Raw genomic sequence first — 23,049 nt, 5'->3', positions numbered from 1 at the left:
GGACAATGCAATCTGGTACTAATTACATAAAAACCAAAAGTAACAAAATTGAGTCGAGTTATGTATGTTGACTTTTAGAGGAAGTTCCTTAAAATAACTTCCACATAAATTAAATTAAACTTGCACATCTAAATGCGAACAATCCAAATAAATAACACTTTTTTTTGGGGGGGGGGGTGCTTTGACTGCAGTGACCTCAGTATGGCCTTGATGACAGCAAAACTGTTGGGGAATATTATTGAATCTGCATGTAAAATTAATGAGAAATCAGACATGCATTCAAGGATTTAAAAGCTAAACTCATTGCGCCACCACAATAAGAGTCGGTGGGAATATTACAGTAATATTATTTGTCTATGAGGTTGATTTACATTAATGCGTAATTGCATTATAATGAGGCCATTGTTTACCCACCTTGTCTTTATAATTTGACACTACATGACAGAGGCAGCCACGGGGCGGTGGTAAGAGGTGTCTGTGTTTCCTGTCTCTGAAGCGCCGCTCTCCGCTGACGGCCCCTTTAAGAAAGCAGCACCGCGCGCTGACGATATTTCCTCGGCCCTGCTCCCTGCCAGTTTCTGCGAAATCAACAAGAGACGGAGGCAAGCTAGGATCTGCGAGCCACGGCCCAGCGCCTCTGACCAGGGAAACTCTCTCCAGATAGGAGGGGGACGCAACTGGTATTTTTTCCGCCCCCAGTGTTTCCCTGCCTAACCGCTCCACACTCAGCAGGAGACGACATTTAGTCGGTGTTTTAGAAACAGGCGGATATTGTTGGGATGGATGGACCAAGTCAGCCGTTTTCGCCGTGAGACTGGCGCTAATTTGGACGTCCTGAGCAGCAGGTGTACTGACGGATAAAGCAGACTAAAGGCAATCTCAGTGTTCATGAAACTTTGCTACGATTTACGTGCTGGGTAAGAACACGCGTTTTCTCCTTTTTGTAACGTTCTTCAAATGTCTATTGTTAAAAGAAAATTAAGGGTATTGTTTTATGTCAACCGCCTGTCCCCACTGTCTCTTCGGGGTCATTCAAATTGCGGATTATTTGGTTTTCATGTTGTGTCTCCTAATGTTACAGATAAAAAAAAAATGTCGGGCCGTTTGAGGGTTTATTGAAACCCTTTACTCGAGGCCTAATGTCAAACTCCAGCGTAATTCAGTCGCTGCCTAAAACATAACGGACACATTTGTATTCAACAATGCCGTTTAGCTAACGTTAAACTGTGCCGTCGTTGGATGGAGTCGTGGACAGTCAAAGTAACGGTCGCGCGTTACAATACAGTTGTTTAAAATAACGTCCATTGCTGCTTTTTAAAGGACCGTTTCGAGTTTTCTGTGTGTTTAACCCTTAAACATCCCCAATAACCCCATCAGTAGATAATAATATATAGCCTGGCTACTTTGTGATATTTTTAATGAATTTTGGGCAGTCATTGGTTCAGTGTTTCATTCTTACTTTCATTCATACTTGAAACTTGACCTGATATCTGTCACAGACAATTATAGACATTCGATAAAAATTATATCTTGTTTTATGTTCAATGTCAAAGTTGCATAATGCACCTGAACGTGCATAATGATTTGAAAAGTGCTGGTGTGTTCACTGACAGTTGGAAGCTCTGAGCTCTGAGATTTGAGAGTACTGTTCTAAGAGGTGCTGTCAAACCAAGATTAATCATTTCCTTTTCATATGAGTGGGACCAGCTTTTGTTTCCTGCCCTGAAGTGATCCCGCCTTGTTCGCCTCACACAGAGTTCAAATTTGGTGACCTGAGTCAACATTGTCCATCCAATTTGAGAGAGAGGGCAGGCTGATCTGTTGTTAAGGAAGTATCGATTGTTTATATCATTGTTTATATAACTGCATGGTGAAATAATAGCAGCAGAGTAGGAGGGATGCTGCATTCAAGGCAGTGAGAGCAAGGGCAGGGTTATAGGGTAACAACAAAGTCTTGTCAGGCTCTTACAGCTTATGCCCGATTTTCATCACTGCGTGTGAGTAAATGTCACCTCGCCAGCTGTGGTCTGACTGTGCCCTAATGCTGGAGTTCCACTGAATTCATTTTATCCTTTCTAAAACACTCATGTTTGCTAACATCAGTGAACTCATCTCAATCCAGCCTGGTATGCGCCACAAGGACATACTGTAATGTACTGTAATTACGAAGTGAAGAGTAGTGGTGTACTTTGACATTTGTAAACAGAGCCACTGGAAATTGGCTACCTTTTTGTTGTGTACTTGTTCTCTCATGTCTCAGAAAAAGGTAAAAAGCAGAAAACAAGAGAAGAGGGACAAATCATCTCTTTATTTTGCATATTAAAAGTGTTTATAACAACATAAATGCCAAACACATCATACACATGACGCGTACCATTCAAAAGCTCCACAAAAAAATAACCTGGACATGATGTTGGCTTTGAAAAATGCACGCCATAACTGACTTTTATTTTTGTTCAGCCAACTACACATTGCCCAGAGGGTTGCATTAGTGGGCCAAATAAAAGCTAGTACATTCTTGTAGCCCCTACCATTTCTTTATTATTCTTGTGTCCAAATCTGTTGACTGAGACTCTGCTGAGACCCTTGTTTAGCCTCCCACTACAAACAGAGCAGAATGTGGCTAATAGGTCTAATTAAAGCTCATCATATCTACACTCTCCTCCCTTCCTCCCCAGGGTTGACATCAAATAAACATAGGAGGCTTGATGAAGACATTTACAATAACAATGTGTATCCAGATTGAGACAGTGTTCCAATTTAATAAGAATGGATACCCAGTAGCTGCTTCTATAAGGCATTATTGTTTTGTCTTTCTAAGTTAGAACGGCACCTGGCAGCATACTTTGTTTCATTACAGGCAGTTATTATTCAGCATGGCAGTAGCCTGGTGTGTTTTTCAGACCATCTGTTGCCTGTCACTTCATTATGAATGCAGAAAAGTGAGAAAAACAAAAGTTGACGCTACTCCTTGGAACATCCTGGTCAGTGCTGGCAGATGAGATGTTTAAAGGTCATATTAATCCCTCTCTCTGTCTCACAGTGTTTTATGAAATATGTAGAAGTTGACAGGTGAATCTCTTGCCTTGTTTCTATAGAAACCAAGCATGGATAATGTGGACAGGATGGTCTTACGTGGGTTTATACAGCACAATCGAGTGAGAGCACCTGTAAAAGGAAACAAGGTTTGCATCAGTCACCAAAGCGGAAACACTACAGCGTGGCATTTCCATCTAACAAGCTGTTATTGTCAAACTTTCTGTTATTCTAAAACAAAACCTGACTGCCTAATGTTCCATAAAATACACTTGCACAGTAAGTGGCCTACTTGTGCGAGTGCTCTAGCCTGTACTGGACTCAACAGTATGTGGTTGTTTCCACTGCCCCCCCCCCCTTCCCCTTCATGCATGGTTGATAGGCAACAGTTATATAGGGTGTAATTGTAGAAAGAGCTACTCACATCTCATGTGGCTATACCATGCTGATATCTTCTTATAGATACCCAGGCCATGCACCTGAATAGTTATTAAAGTAAGATGAGTGGGTATAGTTTACAGCGGCAAATTCTCACATTTCAGAGGCTGGAACCATCCTATGTTTGTCGTTTTTAATGTAATATAATGACTTAAATGATAAACCGATTATCAATAATAGTAGTTGATTCATTTTCTGTCGATTAACTAATAATTTCAGCCCTAGTAGAAACTCCTTTACATGATCGTCTTCCTTTTATAAAATTGAGAAACACTGATGTAGGGCAAAGGGCAGTAGACTGCCTCTTACAGCCTGATATCCATGAATTAGCTGTGATTGGCTGTTGCAGTGAGTGTGACCGGTGTGACCAAGAGTAACCTCCAGCTACTACGGGTCATTAGCAGAAGATTACTCAGACGGACATAAGCATACACACACGTTCAGATACAGCATATTAGGCTTGTACAGCGGATACACACTGGGCTTGTAAAGCTACTCACCCTTAACTAATGTATGCAGTAACAAACAAACACTATCCACTTGTGTGTGTGTGTGTGTGTTTGTTGCTTCATTGTTATTTTGTTTTAGATGCACATGTTTGTGCATATCTTTGCCCCTCTGTTATGTTTTATGATTGCACCAGCCGCTCCCCTAGCTGTTGGGTTAGCAATGACTTCTGAGTAGGTGAGTACATAACTGAGCAAATATATCATGAAGCCTGTTTGTGTGTATTCCCTTTTGGCACATTCACATAGTGATCAGACCTTGAGCTAAAGCCCCGTCCTCTTCCTCCACCTCCTCCTCTCTTTTCATCTTTTCATTCTTCTATTTAGGACGGTGTTGTGGTTGAAACTGCCTCTGGACTGGAGAAAGAAATCCTTAAAAAAGGAAACAAAAAAAGGAGAGGTAGCCTGAAGAACACCGCAGTGAAAGGAGGCGAGGAATAGCATGGGAATAAGTTACAGACTGATTGGAGTGTGATTTGTTTGTTGCATTTTTCAATGGAACTCTGAACATAAATGTCTGTTTCGAGGATGTTTTCAAATTGGTAAATGTGCATTGGATGCTTTCATTAGTCACTATTGTTATGGCTTGATTTTTATGGTGGGTAAGCATAGGTAGTTAGAGCTGACCAGTGGTTCACTGAGCAGGCTGTAACTGGATTCAGGTAGTTATCGTGAGAATAGATTTCATTGTGACAGGTGTCTTGACAACTGGAGGGAAGTGTTTATGAAGCTGCCACTCACCATGTTTCCACTCACCCCTCACCGAAGAAAGATCAACCCACCAGACTTGTTTTTTTCCACTTATATGTGCCCATGTGGGTGGGTTGGCTAGGAAAAATATTTATTCATAAAATATATGTTCATGCACTAAAACGTTTCGCTGCCTTAATGCCTGTCGATCTGTCTGCTTATCTGTGAGTTCATCTAATTCCCTTAATTGCATCCACCTTACCCTCACTTGTGCCTATTCCTTGCATCTTAGAAAAGATGGAAAGAGGAATCAAGGAAACATTTTAGATAAAATGAGATGTCCTTTCCTTTCAGACGTCATCTCAAGTACTGTCAGTCTCTGACAATGGCAGCAGAGCTGAATCACCTGTTAGTTGGTTTCAACAGCTCTGTAGCCTCTTTTTTACCTTGAAGTTAGTATTTGCACAGATAATGTGATGTTCTGTCCAGTAAATAGTAATGGTGAACATGTTACCAATGCCAGCATTATTCCTTTTTTTTGTTATTGATGTCCTCCCACATGGCAAAACAGAATGTGAAATGTTAGTCTTGTGTGTTTTCCTTCAAAATTGTTGTGATTTGTGAATTTATTGATATTCTGCTTGTAAATGCATTATCTCATAATCCAGGATTAAATGTTTTAAGGTAAAAGGAATAATGTAAATACAGTATATCGCTCATCAAAACACAGTTGCAGTCAAAGGTTTACATATGCAAGTAAGGGATGTATACTGTATATTACGATTGTATTGGGATTATAATGATTTCTGCGGCACCTAAAGGAATGTATAAGCATTGAGAAAACCAGGCTGGTAGGTCTAAGCGTTTAGACAGCCAGGTTGCCAGTCAACAGTCTTCTGAGTTTTCAGAAGCGGAGTGAGTAAGCAGGTTAAACTAGCGGTAAGTCAGACAACAAGCCAGTCATCTTATCAGTTAGCCAATCACACTCAGAGAGCTCATCAGTCAGAAAAGCATTTTTGCAGCACGACAGCTAGTCATCCAATCAAGCCGATTAAGTAATCTCTGAGGATTACATCAAGAAGAACTACTCTTAATCCCTTCCAAAATGACAGATCACAGCAGTCAAAAACCAACACAGGCATGTTGACTACACATTCAGTTGCTCCGTGCTCAGCTGCTGGAAGGAGTGATGGATTGTTGTGACAATTTTTTGACATACTGCATTCGGTCAAACAGGAATTACCTCCTCGTAGAGTCGTACTACAAGGGAAATCTCACTGTTGTTTCATTCAGTCAGCATTTCTCATTCAAAGATAGGACTTAATGGGGGGTGGTGGCTGGAAAGGCAACACTTAGGGTGCAGTCAGAGTTTAATAAGCCGGGAACGTCTGTGAACTAGTAGCTGTGAGGAGACTATCATTAGTGTTTGCTTGCAGATGCTTTGCCAGTAACAGTTTAGCACCTGTTGTGGTTTCAAACTGGCTCCCATTTCCATGCTAATTATGATCTATGGCACATTTGTACTGTAGTTGTCTTATTTTTAGTGAGCATTAATGAGGTCATTAATGCTGTCTGTATTTTGTTTGTCAGTGGGATTCATTTTACTGCAGTATCAGGCTACTGCTGCAGGGGAAACGCTGCAGTAGCTTGACTCCTGTGACTCTGTGTGTGATGACACAAACAGCCGCCCTGTTCTATCTGTCATCATTACACCGCGGCCCTTGACACCAAAACATGACCGTTAAGCCTTTCACAACCTCTCACAACTGCCAACGCTGCCATCTCTCCCACTATGGAAATAAAATCAATAAATGAGGTCAGCAGATCTGCTGCTGGCAACTGTTTGCCAGAGGAGTGAAAGGATGTAGTTGTCATGGCTCTAACAGGGTTACTGGTTCCATCCTCCTGTGTAGGCAGAAGGGGAGTGCTAAACACAAAACACTGACAAGGTTAGCAACTTCAGGAGTTTGCAGTGATCATAGTGAAAGCTTTGAGGTGCATTCCAGAATAAAATACCAAAAAGTTGTAACACCTATTTGATAAAATAATTGGTGTCATTATTGAAGTCATATATTGTCTATATTGAACTTTTCATAAGAATCATAGTTGGAGATGGAAATTAGACGAGTTGATACTGAGCAATAAACATCACAAGATGACAGTTATTTCTAACCATGCTATAGGGATCGCTGTAGGGATGGCAATGTCGGTCTGTCAACCACTTGACTGAAAAACTCAACTGGATGGATTGCCTTGAAATGTTGTATAGACCTTCATGTTTTGTGTCCCCACAGGGTTGCCGTCCGCCATGTTAAGGTAAAGCCCAGGTGCGCGGTGTTGACCATGCTAAAGCGCCTGGACAAGATCCGCTTTCGAGGCCCCAGGACGAGAGACGACTTCCCTGATCTGGCCGAGTCGCCACCCGCCTCCGACAACGAATGTAGCGACGACATGCAGCTGAAGCCCAGAGCAGCTCTGCGAGACACAGAGGACCTCCTGCGAGACCCTGTGAGTGCTCACCATATATATATATATATATATATATATATATATATATATATATACGCATTTTGCCATGACTGGCTAGGACGAACACACAGAAATGTATTTTTCAATGCGCTCATGAATTATTCCGTCTGAAAAGGATGCTCTGACTGTAACATAAAAAACACAGGGAGGGAGATAACCACTGTTTCACCCTTCTGATGTTGTGTTAGCTTCCTTAGCTAGCTTAATAAATGTTTAGACCTAAAAAACAAAACTATGTTGTTTTATTTAATCCCACTAGTTTCTGGTTATGCTCTGAAGAGAAAGGGAGAATGATGGAGGGAGGTGGTGTCATGGAAAAGAAAAATGGAAGAGATGACAGTGATAAATATCTCTCAATAGGATGGACATGGAATAGAGATGGCAATCAGCACCAGACAAGAGTAGAAATAGTGAAAGCAGTGGTGAGATGAACAGATATTGGATCACAGGAAGGGGATGGAAAATGGAGGGAGAGAAAAGATTAAAGCAGGGAAAGTGATAAAGGAGGCTAGAGGACAGGTATTGAGCCACAGAGGATTGGACTGAGATGTGTGGAGGGGAGGAGATGGACAGGATGAAGAGAATAAAAAATCCAGATCATGTCTTCCTCCCACACTATACACTGTTCATATTTCATGAAATCTGCAGCTCTCTCTTGCCCTCATGGTTGACTAAAAACCAGTACTGTCGTCATCGTCATGCACATGCATTGATAGGAAGATACCCGGATTAAAAACAGACCGGATTAGTCACTTGATTGTATCATTTCCTGAATGAAGGCCCCAGGGATCTTGTTTCATTTTCTCTCTTTGTTTCACCTCCAATAGACAGCTGATATGACATCCCATTGAGAGCTGCACAAGGCCTGTTGATACATGAGTGGTACTTAGAGACAAAATATCATCATCAGACCATAACAGGCCTCATTGTACCCACATAAGAATAAAACTATATTAAATTGTATTTTAATCGGTTCTGTGGCGAATGTTTTTTAATCAGTGATCTAGCTGACTATGGTCCCTTTTGGCAAATGGCATACTCTGTGTTCATGTGCAATGTGTGTGTATTTGCATGTATGCACAAGTGTGTCTGTGAGCTGGTGGTTGCATGTCTGTATGTGCACTGATGTTTGCCTGTGTGAGTACCAGCCCACTGGGGAGACATCTCCCACTCACGGCACTGATGAGTCACACTCCAAAGCCCCAAAATAGACCGAGCTAGCTCTTATCCCTGCTGGGACACACACAGACACCGTCACACACGAAGCATACAGTTGCATTCAATTTCTAAAAGATGCCACTGCTTGGTGGAAATCTCACGCTCCCTGTGTAGTGCCCTTCATAGTCCCTACTGGCATACTGGAACCCACCCAGACGGCAATGATATAATGATATCTGTCTACCCACTCTCCAGGATTAGATCACATGACCTGGGTCTAAACCTCACCTTCACTACCTCATCTGTTAAAAAGAGGACAGAGTGTGCCCTTTGGCTGCAGAATACATGCACTGAGACTTTATGACAAACTAGCTTGTGTCATCCATACTAAATAGGTAGAATGTCGCTGGGCAGATGGTGTTCAGTCATCGCACAGACTGCATACGACCTCGCTGGCCTCTCCTCACTTTTCCTGCTTGATCAGGTGACTTTCTCACTGCATTTGTGTCATTGTATCATTTATCTAAAGCACAAAATAATACAGAAATAATTGCTGAAACAGTGATGATCATTGCATCATATATACCATTAATGTTAAAATCGACATATAGATAACCACCACCAAACGGGAATAACTCTATTATGTAGGCCTGACTTTCACATCAAAGCACATTTTTCTTTTTTTTAGACTTGAATAGTGTTAGTTGGGTAGATAAAAGGACAATCCATTCACGATTGCCTCATTACACCTGCTGCCCTTATAAAAGACATATTGTGGATGCTATGTAAAATCTGAGAACTTATGTTAAATAGAAGTCCCCTTTCAATCCAAAACTTAATGTTTTGAATGACTAATAATAACTACACTACGAACACGTTTCTGAAGCCTGATTGGCATTTTCATGTACATCTCTTTTCCTACTGTATATGTTTAAATTTTGATTAGATGCATTCCATTTTCAAATTTAAAAGCCCCCCAAAGCCTCACTGTCGTGTACTTGAAATTATACTTAGAAGCCACTTAACCAGCTATCAGTGCTGAACAGCTCTTCAACATGCCACTCCATGCTGAAACTCACTGGGTCATGAGCACTTGAGCCTGTAATCATACCCTTAGGCTTTAAAGTCAAGTCTATTTTTTTCAGTTTGATAGTAAGGGCTAAAGGGATCAATTCTCCAATGGCATAAAAATCCAAAAACAGTTGACCACTGTAATCTGTTACAGTTCTGAATCCCTCCATGGAAATATAAATCAAAGTCAAACCAGCTGTTATGTTTTTATGGTTCTGAGTTAGTAGCCACCCTAGAATAAATAACGTGGATTTACATTTACCAGCTAACTGTATGTAGAGCTGTGGTTGCACCTTTGCTGGTGATGCTGCTCTGGAGGATTGTGGCTGTCTTTACCAAGAAGACTCTTGCTTAAATCACTGTGGTTCTGATTTCTGTTGTGTGGTGAGGTTTTAGGTCTGGTCTGAGGATACCTCTCATTTCAAAGCTGTTTCATTTTTATTTAAAGTGACTTATTTTTTAAAAGTGTGAAAATATGGCAAAATTGTACTCCTGGTCCACTGTCGGTAACAAACTTGAGTTCCTCTGAGGTAGTTTTGGTATGTGTACCATTTTACAAGTCAGGAAATCAGGTTGTGTGGTTTCACTGCAGGAAAAATAAAAGTGAAAGTAGAACAGGCAGTTCAGATAATATAACAGTCAAGTAGGGTATAACCACATTATCCGTTCCACTGTCAGCATTTTCCACCATCAGCAGAGGATTTATCATAATCTCATTTTAGATTTATTTTCTCAATGAAACAATGAATACTTTGAAAGCATAGTAATGTAGCATGATGTGCCATAAATGCCTGATATTGACCGATTGTAGTGATTCAGCTGACTTTTATTTTGTGAATGCCCTCAGCTGAGCCTTTTTTAAGCAGTTACCATGCTCTATTTGTCTGGACGTCTTTACAGCCACACATTTTATAAAACATGCTTTAACAAGTACTGTGACACCTACGTGGTCTGTCAGTGTCCATGGTGAAAGAACATTTTCTGTGACAGGCCAGATATCTCTGTTAATTGTTAATTATTGGACATGGCTGAACAAAAAGTGCTACCACCAGCCTGCTGGACCAACAATCTGTGCAACATGGAGAAGGTCTCTTGTGTTATGTGTGTTTATGAGCAGAACAAGGCCTTGAAATCGCACCTTCTGTATTTCCACTCCTACTGTGAGACTCCCACCGAGCCTCATGAGAGAGTTGCAGGCGTAAAAAGCACACTCCTTTTCACATTGTAGAAGAAAGAGTATGTAAAAAGCATTTGAGATCCCTGGAGCTGTTCTCTCGGATAAACCAGACATTTCTGTGTCAGGTCTGCACTGAGGAAACCATACAACCAGTGGACAATGTCCCCCCAGAGGCTGAGCACAGAGAGAGGATGAATGAGGAGAAAAAAGGAGCAAACGAGGAGTACAGCAGATGACTGAGGAGCACGGAACCAGTCAGTGGAAATCTCTAAACATGAGGCAAAGAAAGAGGTGGCAGATAGATCCTCACTGTCTCCGTACAGAAAAGCCAAACTGAGGTCATCAAGCTCAATGAAGTGAAGCAAGACAGAATAGAGTCAGGATGAAAGCTTCGTAAAACATCAGGAGCAGGAAATTGCTGACCCGAAGAAGAGAGGTGCAGAGCTGCGTCCACTGTGGTCTAAGTGTGGAAACTGTGCCTAGAGATGTGGCTCAACTAGACAAGACACATAGTGGAGGGCTGGAAAAGCTCTGTGGTTTATTTGAACTACCCATAGTCTCTATCAGTGAATACTTGGATGCCCTCGGAAAGTGTTTTCAGTATTAATTATAGTTATAGGGGCTCGTAAAAGCTTTTGAATGACTTCTTGAATATAAAAAACACGAAGGAGTACATATAAACTGATCATTGGTGAAACATTTCAGAATACCTTGTTAATACTTTTTCATTCACATTCCTGGATATGTTAATGTGGAATTTTGTCATAATCAAACGTATTTTAAGTAAAATGTCATGGTCTGTCACACACAAATATGTATCTAATCATTTGTTGTGTTTCTTTTGTGGCGGGCGATTGCAGTTTGCATAAAACCAGAGTTGTGGATTGTGGCTTATTTGCAATTCAGATTCATAATACAATGCAGAAAATATGTGTTGGCAACTTCTGCTCACCTCTTCTCTGAACCAGACCGAGAAGATTAGTCTTACATTTAGAATCTGTTGTGCTACGTGACCTTATGTGCACCTTCAGCAGAAATAACAGCTAAATGATACAAGGGCTGAGAGTGGGTGTGAAGCAAAGTACAGTAGCTGTGACTGTCACAACATTGATGCTTTAAGAATGTCATGAAATGATGATTTCCACTTGTTTGCATACATTTCATGGTCATGTCTTCTCAGTGCTATAAACAGCATTCAGTAATAGAATGTCATGGAAGAGATGATGGAGTTTTGCAGCAGGACACAGTGAGATTCCTACGCTCACATCAGCCACAGTCATGAAAGAGGGAGAGGGGGATCACAATAATTAATCAGCCGATAATCGTCCAGGGTGACGTCAGGGCTTGACCTACTTTTGATAACTAGGAGGTTCTGACTGACTGAGAGTTGACGACAGCATTGAACAACACAAAGGTGTGCTTACGTTACGTATTATCCTTGGATCGAGCCATTAGCGATTTGACATTTTGAAAAAACAAAACCGACAAAATCCAAGCCAAAGAGCTTTGGAGCCGAGCGCTCGTAATGCAGCAAAACTTCTTTTCTCTCCCACCGTCTGCTCCTTTCATCTCCACCATGTCCTCCTCGTCTGCCTCTTTCGCTGTCTCTCTCTTTTATCCCCCTGTCTCCATTTAATTCTCCTCCTTCTCTTCCTATTTCTCTCTCTCAGTCAACACCCTTTTTCCTTCTCCATGACATACTTCTAGAGGAGGCTCTCATTTGTTTTCTTTGAAGTGCATCTTTATTCAGGGACACTCTCTCCATCTCTGTGTCTCTCCGTCTCCCCACCCGCCTATCTTGTTGTGCTTTGGCTCTCTCCCAAAGCCCATTTTTTCAGGTCAATGTCAGTTTTGTTCTCTCTCTCTCTCTCTCTCTCTCTCTCTCTCACACGCTCTCTCTCTCTCTCTCTCTCTCACACGCTCTCTCTCACACGCTCTCTCTTTTGCAGCGAGCACATCTCTGGTGTGTCTAGGCAGGCACACACAAACCATGCTGCTTGCTGTCAGGGAGAAGCTGCTGCAGCGTGTGGGTGTGTGTGGGTTTGTGTGTGTGTGTGGCAGAAGTCTTTTAAAGGACCCTTGCTGTAGTCGAGCAGTGATGCTCAACCTGCAGTGCTCATCATCCGCTAGCACAGCCATCTCTCCTCTCCTCTCGCTCTTTCCTTTCACGCACCCCTTTTTTCCTCACACTGTGTCCTTCATTCCTGTCCTCTCTCACACAGTCGTCACCTCTCAATCATTGTCTTCACTCCGTCTACCCACACACATGTTGTGTTGCTAGTTGTGTGTCAGGGTTAAAGCCCTTAGTCAGAGGTGTGTGAGTCATCAGTGTTGCTGTAGACGGAAGAGGGGGGATTCTCCACTCTTTCGCCTTCCTCCTCCTATCTCGCTCCAGCTGGTCTTAAACTGGGAGAGGAAACGTTAGCGTGAGTCATAGCGCAATGCTATTCTGTGGGTGTGTGTGTGTGTGTTTATATGTGTTGGATCATATGGGATATCCCTACTTGTGCTCTCTTGTGTGTATTTTGTTGTCAAGTACTTGTAATTCTAAAGCCAAATCTCATCTTTGTTTTGTGTTTGGCTGAATGTGAATGTGGGTGTGTGTGCACATGGGTATTTGTATGTTCGCCTGTGTTTGTACTGTGTGTGTGTGTGTGTGTGTGTGTGTGTGTGTGTGTGTGTGTGTGTGTGTGTGTGTGTGTGTGTGTGTGTGTGTGTGTGTGTGTGTGTGTGTGTGTGTGTGTGTGTGTGTGTGTGTGTGCAGGCAGGTTCGGGGTCTCCCACCATGGCCGCGGCCATCCAGGACTTCCAGAGGTCGGAGTCAGACCGACTCAATGAAGTGAAAGGTCACCTGGAAATTGCCTTATTGGAGAAACATTTCCTACGTGAGTATGCACACTCACACACACACACACACACACACACACACACTCACACACATATACACACACAACACCAGACCTGGATTACAGTTTGAGACACTTTCTGGTCTTCTTTTAGAGCTATTATCTGAGATTGCAGTTCAAGTATGCAAATGGTCATTGAGATCCCCCAAAAAATATTTAAGGAATCTTGTCTTCAGAGTCATCGCACAAGAGGTGTTTTAGTTGCTCTGTTGTTGGGTGGATAGACCAAACGTATGCTGGCAGTTCATTGGCTCACATTGTGCCTTCTGAAGTGAAAAGTTGTCTCTGCGTTGATCAGTGTTCAAACGGTTTTGCTTTCCCACAAGCTGCCGTCTACCTCTAATTTCAGTTAGAAATTTCCTGTACCCACAATCCCTCGTCAGTTCCCAGAGGAAAGCCCTGAACTTGTGGCATTCAGCTCATGGTTATACAGTGTAGGTGGTCAGATTGTTTGCAGCACTAAGAGAGAGGAAAAAGTGTGAGTTCAATGTCTTGCTGTGGTGACTTTGTGTTATGGAGAGTCTGCCTCTTTTTACAATTTCTTATCTACATTTCTGATTGTATACCAAATGGTGAATGTAGCAGGAAGCCTCCTCTATTTGATGAGCGGGTCTGATTAAACTCAGGTGTTGCTGAAATGAAAATCTCCTCTCCTCGACACCCCATGTTGGTACTAACTGATGTCTCATTTCCTCAGAGAAAACAAAAGTAATTATAAAAAATTATAACAATACTCTTATTTATTTCTTCAGAAGGGATGCACTTACAGCTTAGAGACACCTATCTCCTGTTCGATCCTGACGATGACTGCCTTTACTGTAGGTCACTTCAGAGGAAAGCTTCTGGCAAATGAATGGGATGTAATGTATCTCTTACAGTAGATCTTAATGTGTGCCTGAGCTTTAAACTACAAGCATCCTGTGATATCGGTCTGCTTTGTGGTGTCATAGTCTCACAGGATGTTGGTTTCCTGCATTGCTCTTGGCTGCTGTGTGCAAATTGACTCCAACAGACTGGCTGTCCAACAAAACCCTGATGTATTATGCTTCTTACATGAAGCAGTAATGCGTTGCTCAACTCAACTTGAAAGCGGTAATATTACCCAATTGGATCTGTTAGCAGTATTTGGTTCCTCTGCTTGCTATAATGTTTGTTAATATTCATTCCAATAACATTGCCAAATTCAAGAATTATAGTTAAAATTGAATTATGTAATCTGATATTTAGAATGGGCAATAACAACAGTAACATCCTGTTTTGCTAACTGTATGTTAGCAACCCTGAAATTCCACTGGAAGCATAATGGAAGCAAGCATCTGCTAAGCTAATGGTAATCAGTTTACGATGCTATACCAGAGAGGGCCACTGTGAGGTGAAGCATCCATAAAGCAGCAGTGCATCCTCAATTACCCTACAAACCTTTCTATTTATTTATTTATTAATTTATTTATTTATTCATTCTTTCCTTTGCTGTTTGTGCCATACATATCCTTGCAATCTACAGTAGAGTGCCTACATGGATTTGACGAGAAGTGGTATTGTTGCTGGCCACATCATAAAACAGCAATTACTAAATTAAATTAAATCTGCTATAATTGATCTTGACAGTCTTCTGTTCCAGTGTAGTTTAGCATTAGAGGAAAAAAGTAATTATTTGCAGTATATATATCTGTTTGCAGTTATGGCTCCCGAGAGGGGTACTGGTTGTCCTGCACCATGCAGCACGTTGACAATCCTGTGGTGTGTAATGGACTGTGAAGTTTTCTTTCCCCCTACCCTGTGTCTATTAGAGAGAGAGTGAGAGACAGGGAGAGAGTGTGTGAAAGAGAATACCTCAGGCTATGTCCTCTCTCATAATGCCTGTGCCTGAGCTAAAAGGGCTGGTTTCATTGTCACACTGTCAGGATGCTAACTACATGAGCCCTCCTTTCATGGACCTTTCTTCCTTCCCGTTTGCCCTTTCCTTACTTCCTCCCACCCCCATCTTTAAAAAAATCCTCTAGAGCTCTCTTTGCCTTTTTTTTCTCCATCCCGCTGAGCTGCTCTTTCAGATTCTGCCCGCCATTCCCCACACTTCATTTCTGGATCAGTCTCTGCTCTCTCTTTGCTCATTTATGCCCTTCTCTTCTTTTAGCGTGCGTTTGATTTCCCTTTCCCTTTCATGCTTTCTCTCTGTCAGACATGGCAGTGTGATGTTCTGAGATTCTTCTGAGATCTGACAAACACATGTGCTCACACATAAACACTCGAGCAGGTAAAACAGCTGTGACGGTTTCATAGGCTCAAAGAGTTAAGAACAGAAATAAGGTTCTCTACCTAAGATGGCAGCCACTTGGCATTTTGTAGGGAGGACTCCGAAGGCTAGGAACCCTCATACATGTTGCCATCTGTTGTTGATTGGAAAAGGGTAGTAGTACCTCTGGGTAATGTTGTTTTTTCTTCTATTACCTCAAGTGCTTTGTGTTTTATTCCCTCTGCTTTCTTGTAGACGTCTGCTGCCTCTCCCTTCCTCTCTCACCCTCTGGTTATCCATTTTTCTCATGCTTGTCAATCTCTCATCCTATCTCTGGCCGGTGTAATCGTACTTCGGGGAACACTGAAGCGTGACAATCCATTAGCACCTAATGGAATCCCAAGCTCTCTGCCCTGCACTCTTGTTATTGTGTATTCTATTTCTACTATTTTCCTTTGCACTCTACTCTGCTTTCCTTTGCTTTATGTAGGAATTGTACAATAAATAATGGACTGCTGAGGGTGTGTGATTCCTCGCACAGTATAGCCTGCTATAGAAAGACCTACTCTCAGTTATGTGTTGAGAGCAGATAAATACAGACTTATATGCTTATATACAGTTTGTCGATGAGGCTAATGAGATTAGTGGGGTGAAACAAAAGGTTCCTTGTAGCAAGACATTATGGGTTTATGTGTTGTGTAATGGCATTTCTGGAGCATAGGTAATATAGGAAAACAACATAGTATACTGTGAGAAGACTAGCCATAGTTTGTGCGGGTTGATACTACAGGTCCCAGAACTTTGGGGGCAGAAAACACTCCTTGCTACTTAGTCAGAAATACAACAGGGGACCAACTGGTGTACCTATTTACAACACAGCTGAACACACTCACATTGTTTTGATAAGGAAGTCAGATAATAATTGGCCTTTTTCCATCATGCCGTGACCAACCGCGATCGGATTTCATGCTACACATGGCGCAAGTATTTTTCCACACAACAGCAGGACATTGTTTCTTACCTTGCTGAGGAGTTGGATGTGTGCAGCCTGTCACTTGCAGCTCTTCATCAGACAGCTCACTTTAGCATCTTCTTCCTTTTCCTTTACAAATACATTGCATTTCCTGTGACTGCTTCACAACTGAAGCCACAGTAGGAAATCTTGGGTTTGCAGTTAACAGCAGCTTAACTCAGCTCTGACACAGCTGTAGGTGAGTGAACAGTTAACAGTCAGGTTTATATCAATGAGATAAAATTACAAATATTAACGCTGGATTACATGCATGCACCGTTTCCTGTGAATCATTTGAGTGTTGGTAGGCAAGTTGAATCCAGTGCGAGAATGGCAGGCCCCACCACCTACCATATAGAGAGGTATTTACCGAATGTAAATACATTGAATGGCTATCACAGAAAAAATGACAGTCCCAAAAGGTACAACATACTGTAGAAAGGCGTGACTTACACTGCAAGAACAGGAAGTTGCATTTCTGTGCTGTCAGTGTAAATGTAATATTTTTGAGTGTGGGACTTGTTTAACAATTGTTAAAAAAAAACAAAAAAAACCCAGATAAATCAATAATGAAAATAATTATTTGCAGCCCTAAATAACTCATGGTTCATATAGAAGACATTCTCATAATTGAAAGGTTACAGTTCAACAGCCAGCACATCTTGCTTGTTCATCTAAAGTTGCTCTAGACGAGACCATCAGCTCAACACCTAAAACATGAATGAGTTCCACTTTCACACAGTTCAGTATTCAGTATTGAGTTCTTGGTGTAGTTTTTTCACTGAGAGGTTAAGAAAATGTTTAGACCTCTTACAGTTTTCACAACATGCTTTCCCAGAGGTAAATGACAATAATGGCGGTTTAGGAAATAGGAGCAAAAGTAACTGAAACTCGTCCTTCCAAACCTTGAAGTATGTGTTGGTTTTGTGCTCATTCCTCTAATGGTGCATCAGCATTTAACCCAAGAAATGATTTGGGCTTCTTGGATCTCTTTCACACTCGGAGTGAACTGAGTGTAGGCGTATTTTCTCTCTCTCTCTCTCTCTCTCTCTCTCTCTCTTTCTCTCTCTCGCTGACGTTTTTCTCGCTGCTGCCTAAAATAAAGCCGGGGCCCACGCTGTATGCCAAAACAAACACACAGCTTAAGTATATTGTCTCCTGCCTTCACAGGAGGCATGAGTTTCCATTCCAGATGGTGTGTGTGTGTGTGTGTGTGTGTGTGTGTGTGTGTGTGTGTGTGTGTGTGTGTGTGTGTGTGTGTGTGTGTGTGTGTGTGTGTGTGTGTGTGTGTGTGTGTGTGTGTGTGTGTGTGTGGATACAATGTCCCTTGGCATTTGTTGTGATTGAACAGTGCTATTCTGAGGGCACTTAATTGGTTAATTTGTAACCATGTTTCCGGACCTGAGATCACATAGAAGGAGGCTAACACACATACACACATGCAGCGGAGGTCGTGATGGCCTTCTGCTGTATCACGGTTTTGTTTCCTTAAGTTTTCTTCTCTTTTCCTCTTCCTTTCTCTCATCTCTCCAGGTCCTTATTTATTCCTTTCCTCTCATCTATTCATGTTTTCACCATTTGAATAAATGTGTGTTCACCTCATTCTACCTTGACCAAGTGAGGTGCTACAGTAGTCTCTGTAGTGTGTCGTGTAAGCATTACGTGTTTATGTGGGTAACCTTCAGTAATTCAAGTAAGAGAGGTGGTTCACTGAAATCACAAAAACTATTTTGCCACATACCGCTGTTGATACCTAACTAGATGTGACATTGTTGTGGTTACACGTGCAGGATAATCCACAGACCTAGAAAGAACTGCAGCTCCCGATAAACTGTCTACAGCTAGTCTGTGGATAATCCACAGTAACAAGTGTTATTCTGTGTTGGCAGGTTTAAGCCATGGTACCATAGGCACTATAGTCTTTATCATTGCTTAGAATCATTTCAATATTTTGCAACCTGAGATACATGCTAATAATACCACGTTTTTACCACCCCATTGTGTTTTATGTGCTAAAATGCTATACTTTGTGTAGCACCGTTAGTCAGATAAGCTAAGACAGTCTCACTGACAAATTTCAAATTCCAACAATGAAGTTCTCAGTAATCAGATAACCAGTAGGTCAACCATTCCTTCATTATATGCAGACTGGCTGCTTCATCTTCTATTCTGCAGAGCTCTGTCAGGTTGAAGATTTATAGCAGCAACCACAGAAGACACAAAAACAATGGAGATGTAAATTATGCAAGTGTTTTAGCATAAAACTGCACTGTATTTGTACTCCCAAGTGTGTGTGTGTGTGTGTGTCTAAAGTGGGAATAAATGTATGTGTTTGAGTGTGTTTTTGTGCGTTTCTCAGTCCTCGCTCCAAGATTTATGATAAGCACCCTGAGGACACAGATTCCTTGAGTGATAACCCTGTGATAGTTGTGTGATTATTATAGTAATGGATGTAAAAGCAGAGGGATATATCAACTAGAATATGTCCCGTGGGTGACGGAGCTGAGCTGAACTGACCCTCCTACTGATGGTAAAATGGCAGAGGGTGGTGCCAGTGGAAATCACCTCATGTAATTATATGAGCAGGGCTAATGTGCTAAGCCTTTACTGCTTCCTTTTTCTGTCTCTACTTAGTCCTCTCTTGCTTTTATTCTTATTCCCTCTCAGTCCTTCCTCTAAACATCATTGTCTTTTCTTCCTTTGCCCTTGTGTCCTCTTTTTGCTATTCTCTTTTGCCTACTTTTTAGTCTTGGCTTGTTGATACATCTTACTTTCTCTGTTTTTGCATTACAAAAGACCTCATTTGTACTCTGAGCTGATATTTGCAAGCTTAAAAAAACCAAACTTGTGTAGCTATGGAGTACACAAGCCAAACGGATAATCACACAGAAGCACAGATGCACTGGACATTTGTTCTGTTGATGTCCATCCTACACCTGGCAGGCTAAAGTGTACACGTTTGTAGTGCCTCTATATTCTCACATTGCACTGTGTAATAGACAGGTCCTGCTTTAATTGGGTTTATTGGTTGTACCTCTGCTAGTTCCATAACATTTGAGAGAACTAGATAGATAGTGTGTGAGTGAGAGAGAGGCTATCCTGTTTGAGGTCATGTATTGAAGGTCACTGCAGGGGAACAGGCAGGCCAGGCTGTGTGCACTACAGTGACTGGCTGATCAATACAGTGTCCTAGCTGCTGTCCTACTTCACACTGGGCAGTGGAACACACACATAAAGTCTACGCACAAACATGCACAATGCAGCAGCAGCACAACTGAAAGCTAATGGAATCAGATGAATTGCAGTGGGTCTGTAATGCAATGTGTTCACAATACCATCTGGTACTCAATAAACCCACCAGTACTGGGACACCACCCGGAATAACAAGTACATGCCAGTTGCGTTTATCAAACAGACATTAAGAAGTGTCTTATTCCCCACTGACAGATATTTAATAATGGACTTTAAGAATCCAGAGCTATAGTGTCACCCATAGTCCACCCACACAGGTGTTTTCCCGTCTGTTGTCTGCCTACACCAAAACACAAAAATAACCTGGAACTTGCAAGGTACATTGCTGATAGTTGTGCTTATATAAGATAGATTAGGATGACAGTGCTGTATTTTGTCTTTAAGGACAAAACAGAACAAGCCAACATTTCAACAGCAGAAAAATGCAATTTGGAATCGTATATTTTGCTGGATAAAAGCAATGACTGACGTGGTCTATAACAGAGAATGTATGTAATTCTAATATTGAGTCAATTGCGTGTATTTTCTAGCAAATTTGCAGTGTTGGAACTGTGGAAATGTCCTTTGTTTTCCTTGCTGTTTCCCTGAAAGCACTTAGTTCCAAGTTCTTAGAGGAGACTGCAGTCTTGACCAGATATCTATGCTGTAATGACTGTTATATGATTACTGTTCTCCAAACAAGCAGATGCTATCCTCCCTGCTGACACAACATTTGATTATGGAACATTGTTTATCTAGATTATTTATTGCATGTTTCTTTCCCACGTAAATATTTGAGCATGCTCGCACAGTAACATAGACATCCACAGAGGGAGAAGACGTCACACTACTCCCTACACATTTCCTGTCAGGGAGTCTGGCTCTGTGCCACGTGAAACAAGTGGTCAGCAAAGAGAAAGTGTTGTTGTTTTGATGTAACAGGGAGGACTGTGAAGTTTGCGATTTAGCCATGAAGTCAACATATTGTTGTAGAGGGGGGAAAAGTGAAACGAGTGAAATCTAGGTCACCCAGAGATATCAGGCGTGGAAGGAGGCCACGGAGAGGAAAGATCATTTTAAAAAGATACAAGATGGAAGAAGGACAAAATACTGTACTTGCTGTTAGTTCACTCCAAGTACAAGCTGAGCGACAGTATAATATTTATAAGATACAAACTAAAACGCAACTTTTGAAAGAAAAAAAAATCACTTTGAATAAATTGTTGATATTCAGGCCTCATATTTGTTAACTTGACTCTTTAATTCACTTCAAAACACTTGTTGTGAACTTGACACTTGCAGAGTGAGGGCAGTATCAAATGCAACAGGTTTCATTTTCTTTGCCAAGTACATTTTGGCTTTTCTCAAACTCTGGCAAGTGGTTGCCAGGTCTGGGTTTATATTGTTCTCTTTACCCTGTCTTCCCCTTCTCTTTTTACTCTATCAGTGTCTTGAATGGTCTGTTAACACCTGCAGATCAGCTGGAGGCCACAAAGCTCAACCTCCCTTTCTGTTCAAGTCAACCAGCGTTGTGGCAAACACTGTAGAGAATGGGAACAATGAGAGGCCAATGTGAAGCAGCCGCTTCTCCCTCTCTCTCTCTCTCTGTCTCTCTTTCTCTGAACCCCCCTGTGCCCCCACCTTCGTTTAATGAAAGGAGCCATTGTCTCTGGCCTGGATTGAAAAACTCACACAGTACTTTTCCTTTGAGGTCTTAAAAACTTTGCCTGCGTAGATGAAAAGCGATTTGCTTTGCTTGCGTATTTACAGTACTCATGCACTCACGCATCTTTGCACACATTCCTCCTCACACAAATATGAATGTTCACAAATCAAAACACAACAAACACATAACACAATGGCCACACATATGTACACAACCACTCGAATAAACTCATACTGACATATGAACACGCATAATGTGTGTGTGTGTGTGTGTGTGTGTGTGTGTGTGTGTGTGTGTGTGTGTGTGTGTGTGTGTGTGTGTGTGTGTGTGTGTGTGTGTGTGTGTGTGTGTGTGTGTGTGTGTGTGTGTGTGTGTGTGTGTTAGAAATCTCAGATTCCAGGCCCTCTTAGTCTGCTGGCCACCCAGCAAAGCCCCACCTCTCTCTACCTCCGCTGCCTGCCCTCCTTCTCTTTTTACAGTGCCTAACTCACTCAGACCAGCTCCAGTCACTGACCATCACTCTCACTGTGTGGAGGCCTAGCAGAACAGTCTCTTGTGTTGCTGGTGACAGATTAGCACTGAGTAACCTGTCCTTGACCTCTGCTTTGTCTCTGGATGGGACATGTAAGCATGGAGCATATAACCTGAAATTTGCTGGGCTTTGAAGAGGTTTGAAGTCATTAGGTAGCAGAGGGTGCTAAACAAGCTGGACCAGACCAGGAGAACCTCTAAACGTGGCTCGATTTCAAGAAAGAACCAAGGCTGCCACTCTGCCGTCCCATTCCTGCGCGAGTGTCCCAGGGACCGGCCGACTGCAGAGACGAATGGGTTTGTGCAAGATGGAGGACTGCACCTTTGACAGCTTTGAGCTGCTTTACAGTGGAGCTGTTGATAAGATCAAAAGCCACAAAAGTAACCTCAACCTCAGTAAGTTTGTCAGCTTCAAAATTTTCTGGGCAAGTTTAACCTAATTACATTGTACTGTAACTGCAGTCCCCTCAGCTGAATGTTGAAACCAGTGCAAAGTGCCTTAAGGGGGAGTTTGTCTGTTTAGGTGCTTGTGTCAAGAAAACTTGGATAAAAACGTTTGTTGGTACTATAAGTTCAGGTCTTAATTTGAACTAATGTTACTTCTTCTATTCAGTCTTCATGGTGACATTTTGAAAATGATTGAGCCATGTAGGGGACATAAAGGAAGTCTCTCATATGACACTCAGACATGGCGGTTGCTGCTGTCTCATGCCACCTCAGCTGCACCAAGTTTCAACAACATTTCCCCAATTTTTGATTGTTTTTAAAGTTTCTAAACATCTCACTAAAACCATTCAGTTGACTGTAATCAATTTCTACTTATGTAAGATTGTCCAGCAACTTGTATTCAGACAAACTTGACTTT

At 41.8% G+C, this 23,049-nt stretch overlaps 1 protein-coding gene across 1 annotated transcript in view; it reads left to right on the top strand.

Moving 5' to 3' along the window:
• The first annotated feature begins 679 nt into the window (after positions 1 to 679).
• The window catches only part of gramd4a (GRAM domain containing 4a), a 41,244-nt gene continuing 18,874 nt past the window's right edge, over positions 680 to 23,049 (top strand). The window contains exons 1-3 of the mRNA XM_070928996.1: positions 680 to 917; positions 6,965 to 7,178; positions 13,370 to 13,490. Of these exons, the coding sequence (XP_070785097.1) occupies positions 889 to 917; positions 6,965 to 7,178; positions 13,370 to 13,490 (364 nt within the window). The 5' untranslated portion in view covers positions 680 to 888. The remainder of the gene's footprint in view (positions 918 to 6,964; positions 7,179 to 13,369; positions 13,491 to 23,049) is intronic.

This window comes from Enoplosus armatus, chromosome 22 (genome assembly GCF_043641665.1).
Source record: "Enoplosus armatus isolate fEnoArm2 chromosome 22, fEnoArm2.hap1, whole genome shotgun sequence".
NCBI classification, from domain to species: Eukaryota; Metazoa; Chordata; class Actinopteri; order Centrarchiformes; family Enoplosidae; genus Enoplosus; species Enoplosus armatus.
Note: the sequence above shows the minus strand (reverse complement) of the source record. Positions and strands in the feature narration are given on the sequence as shown.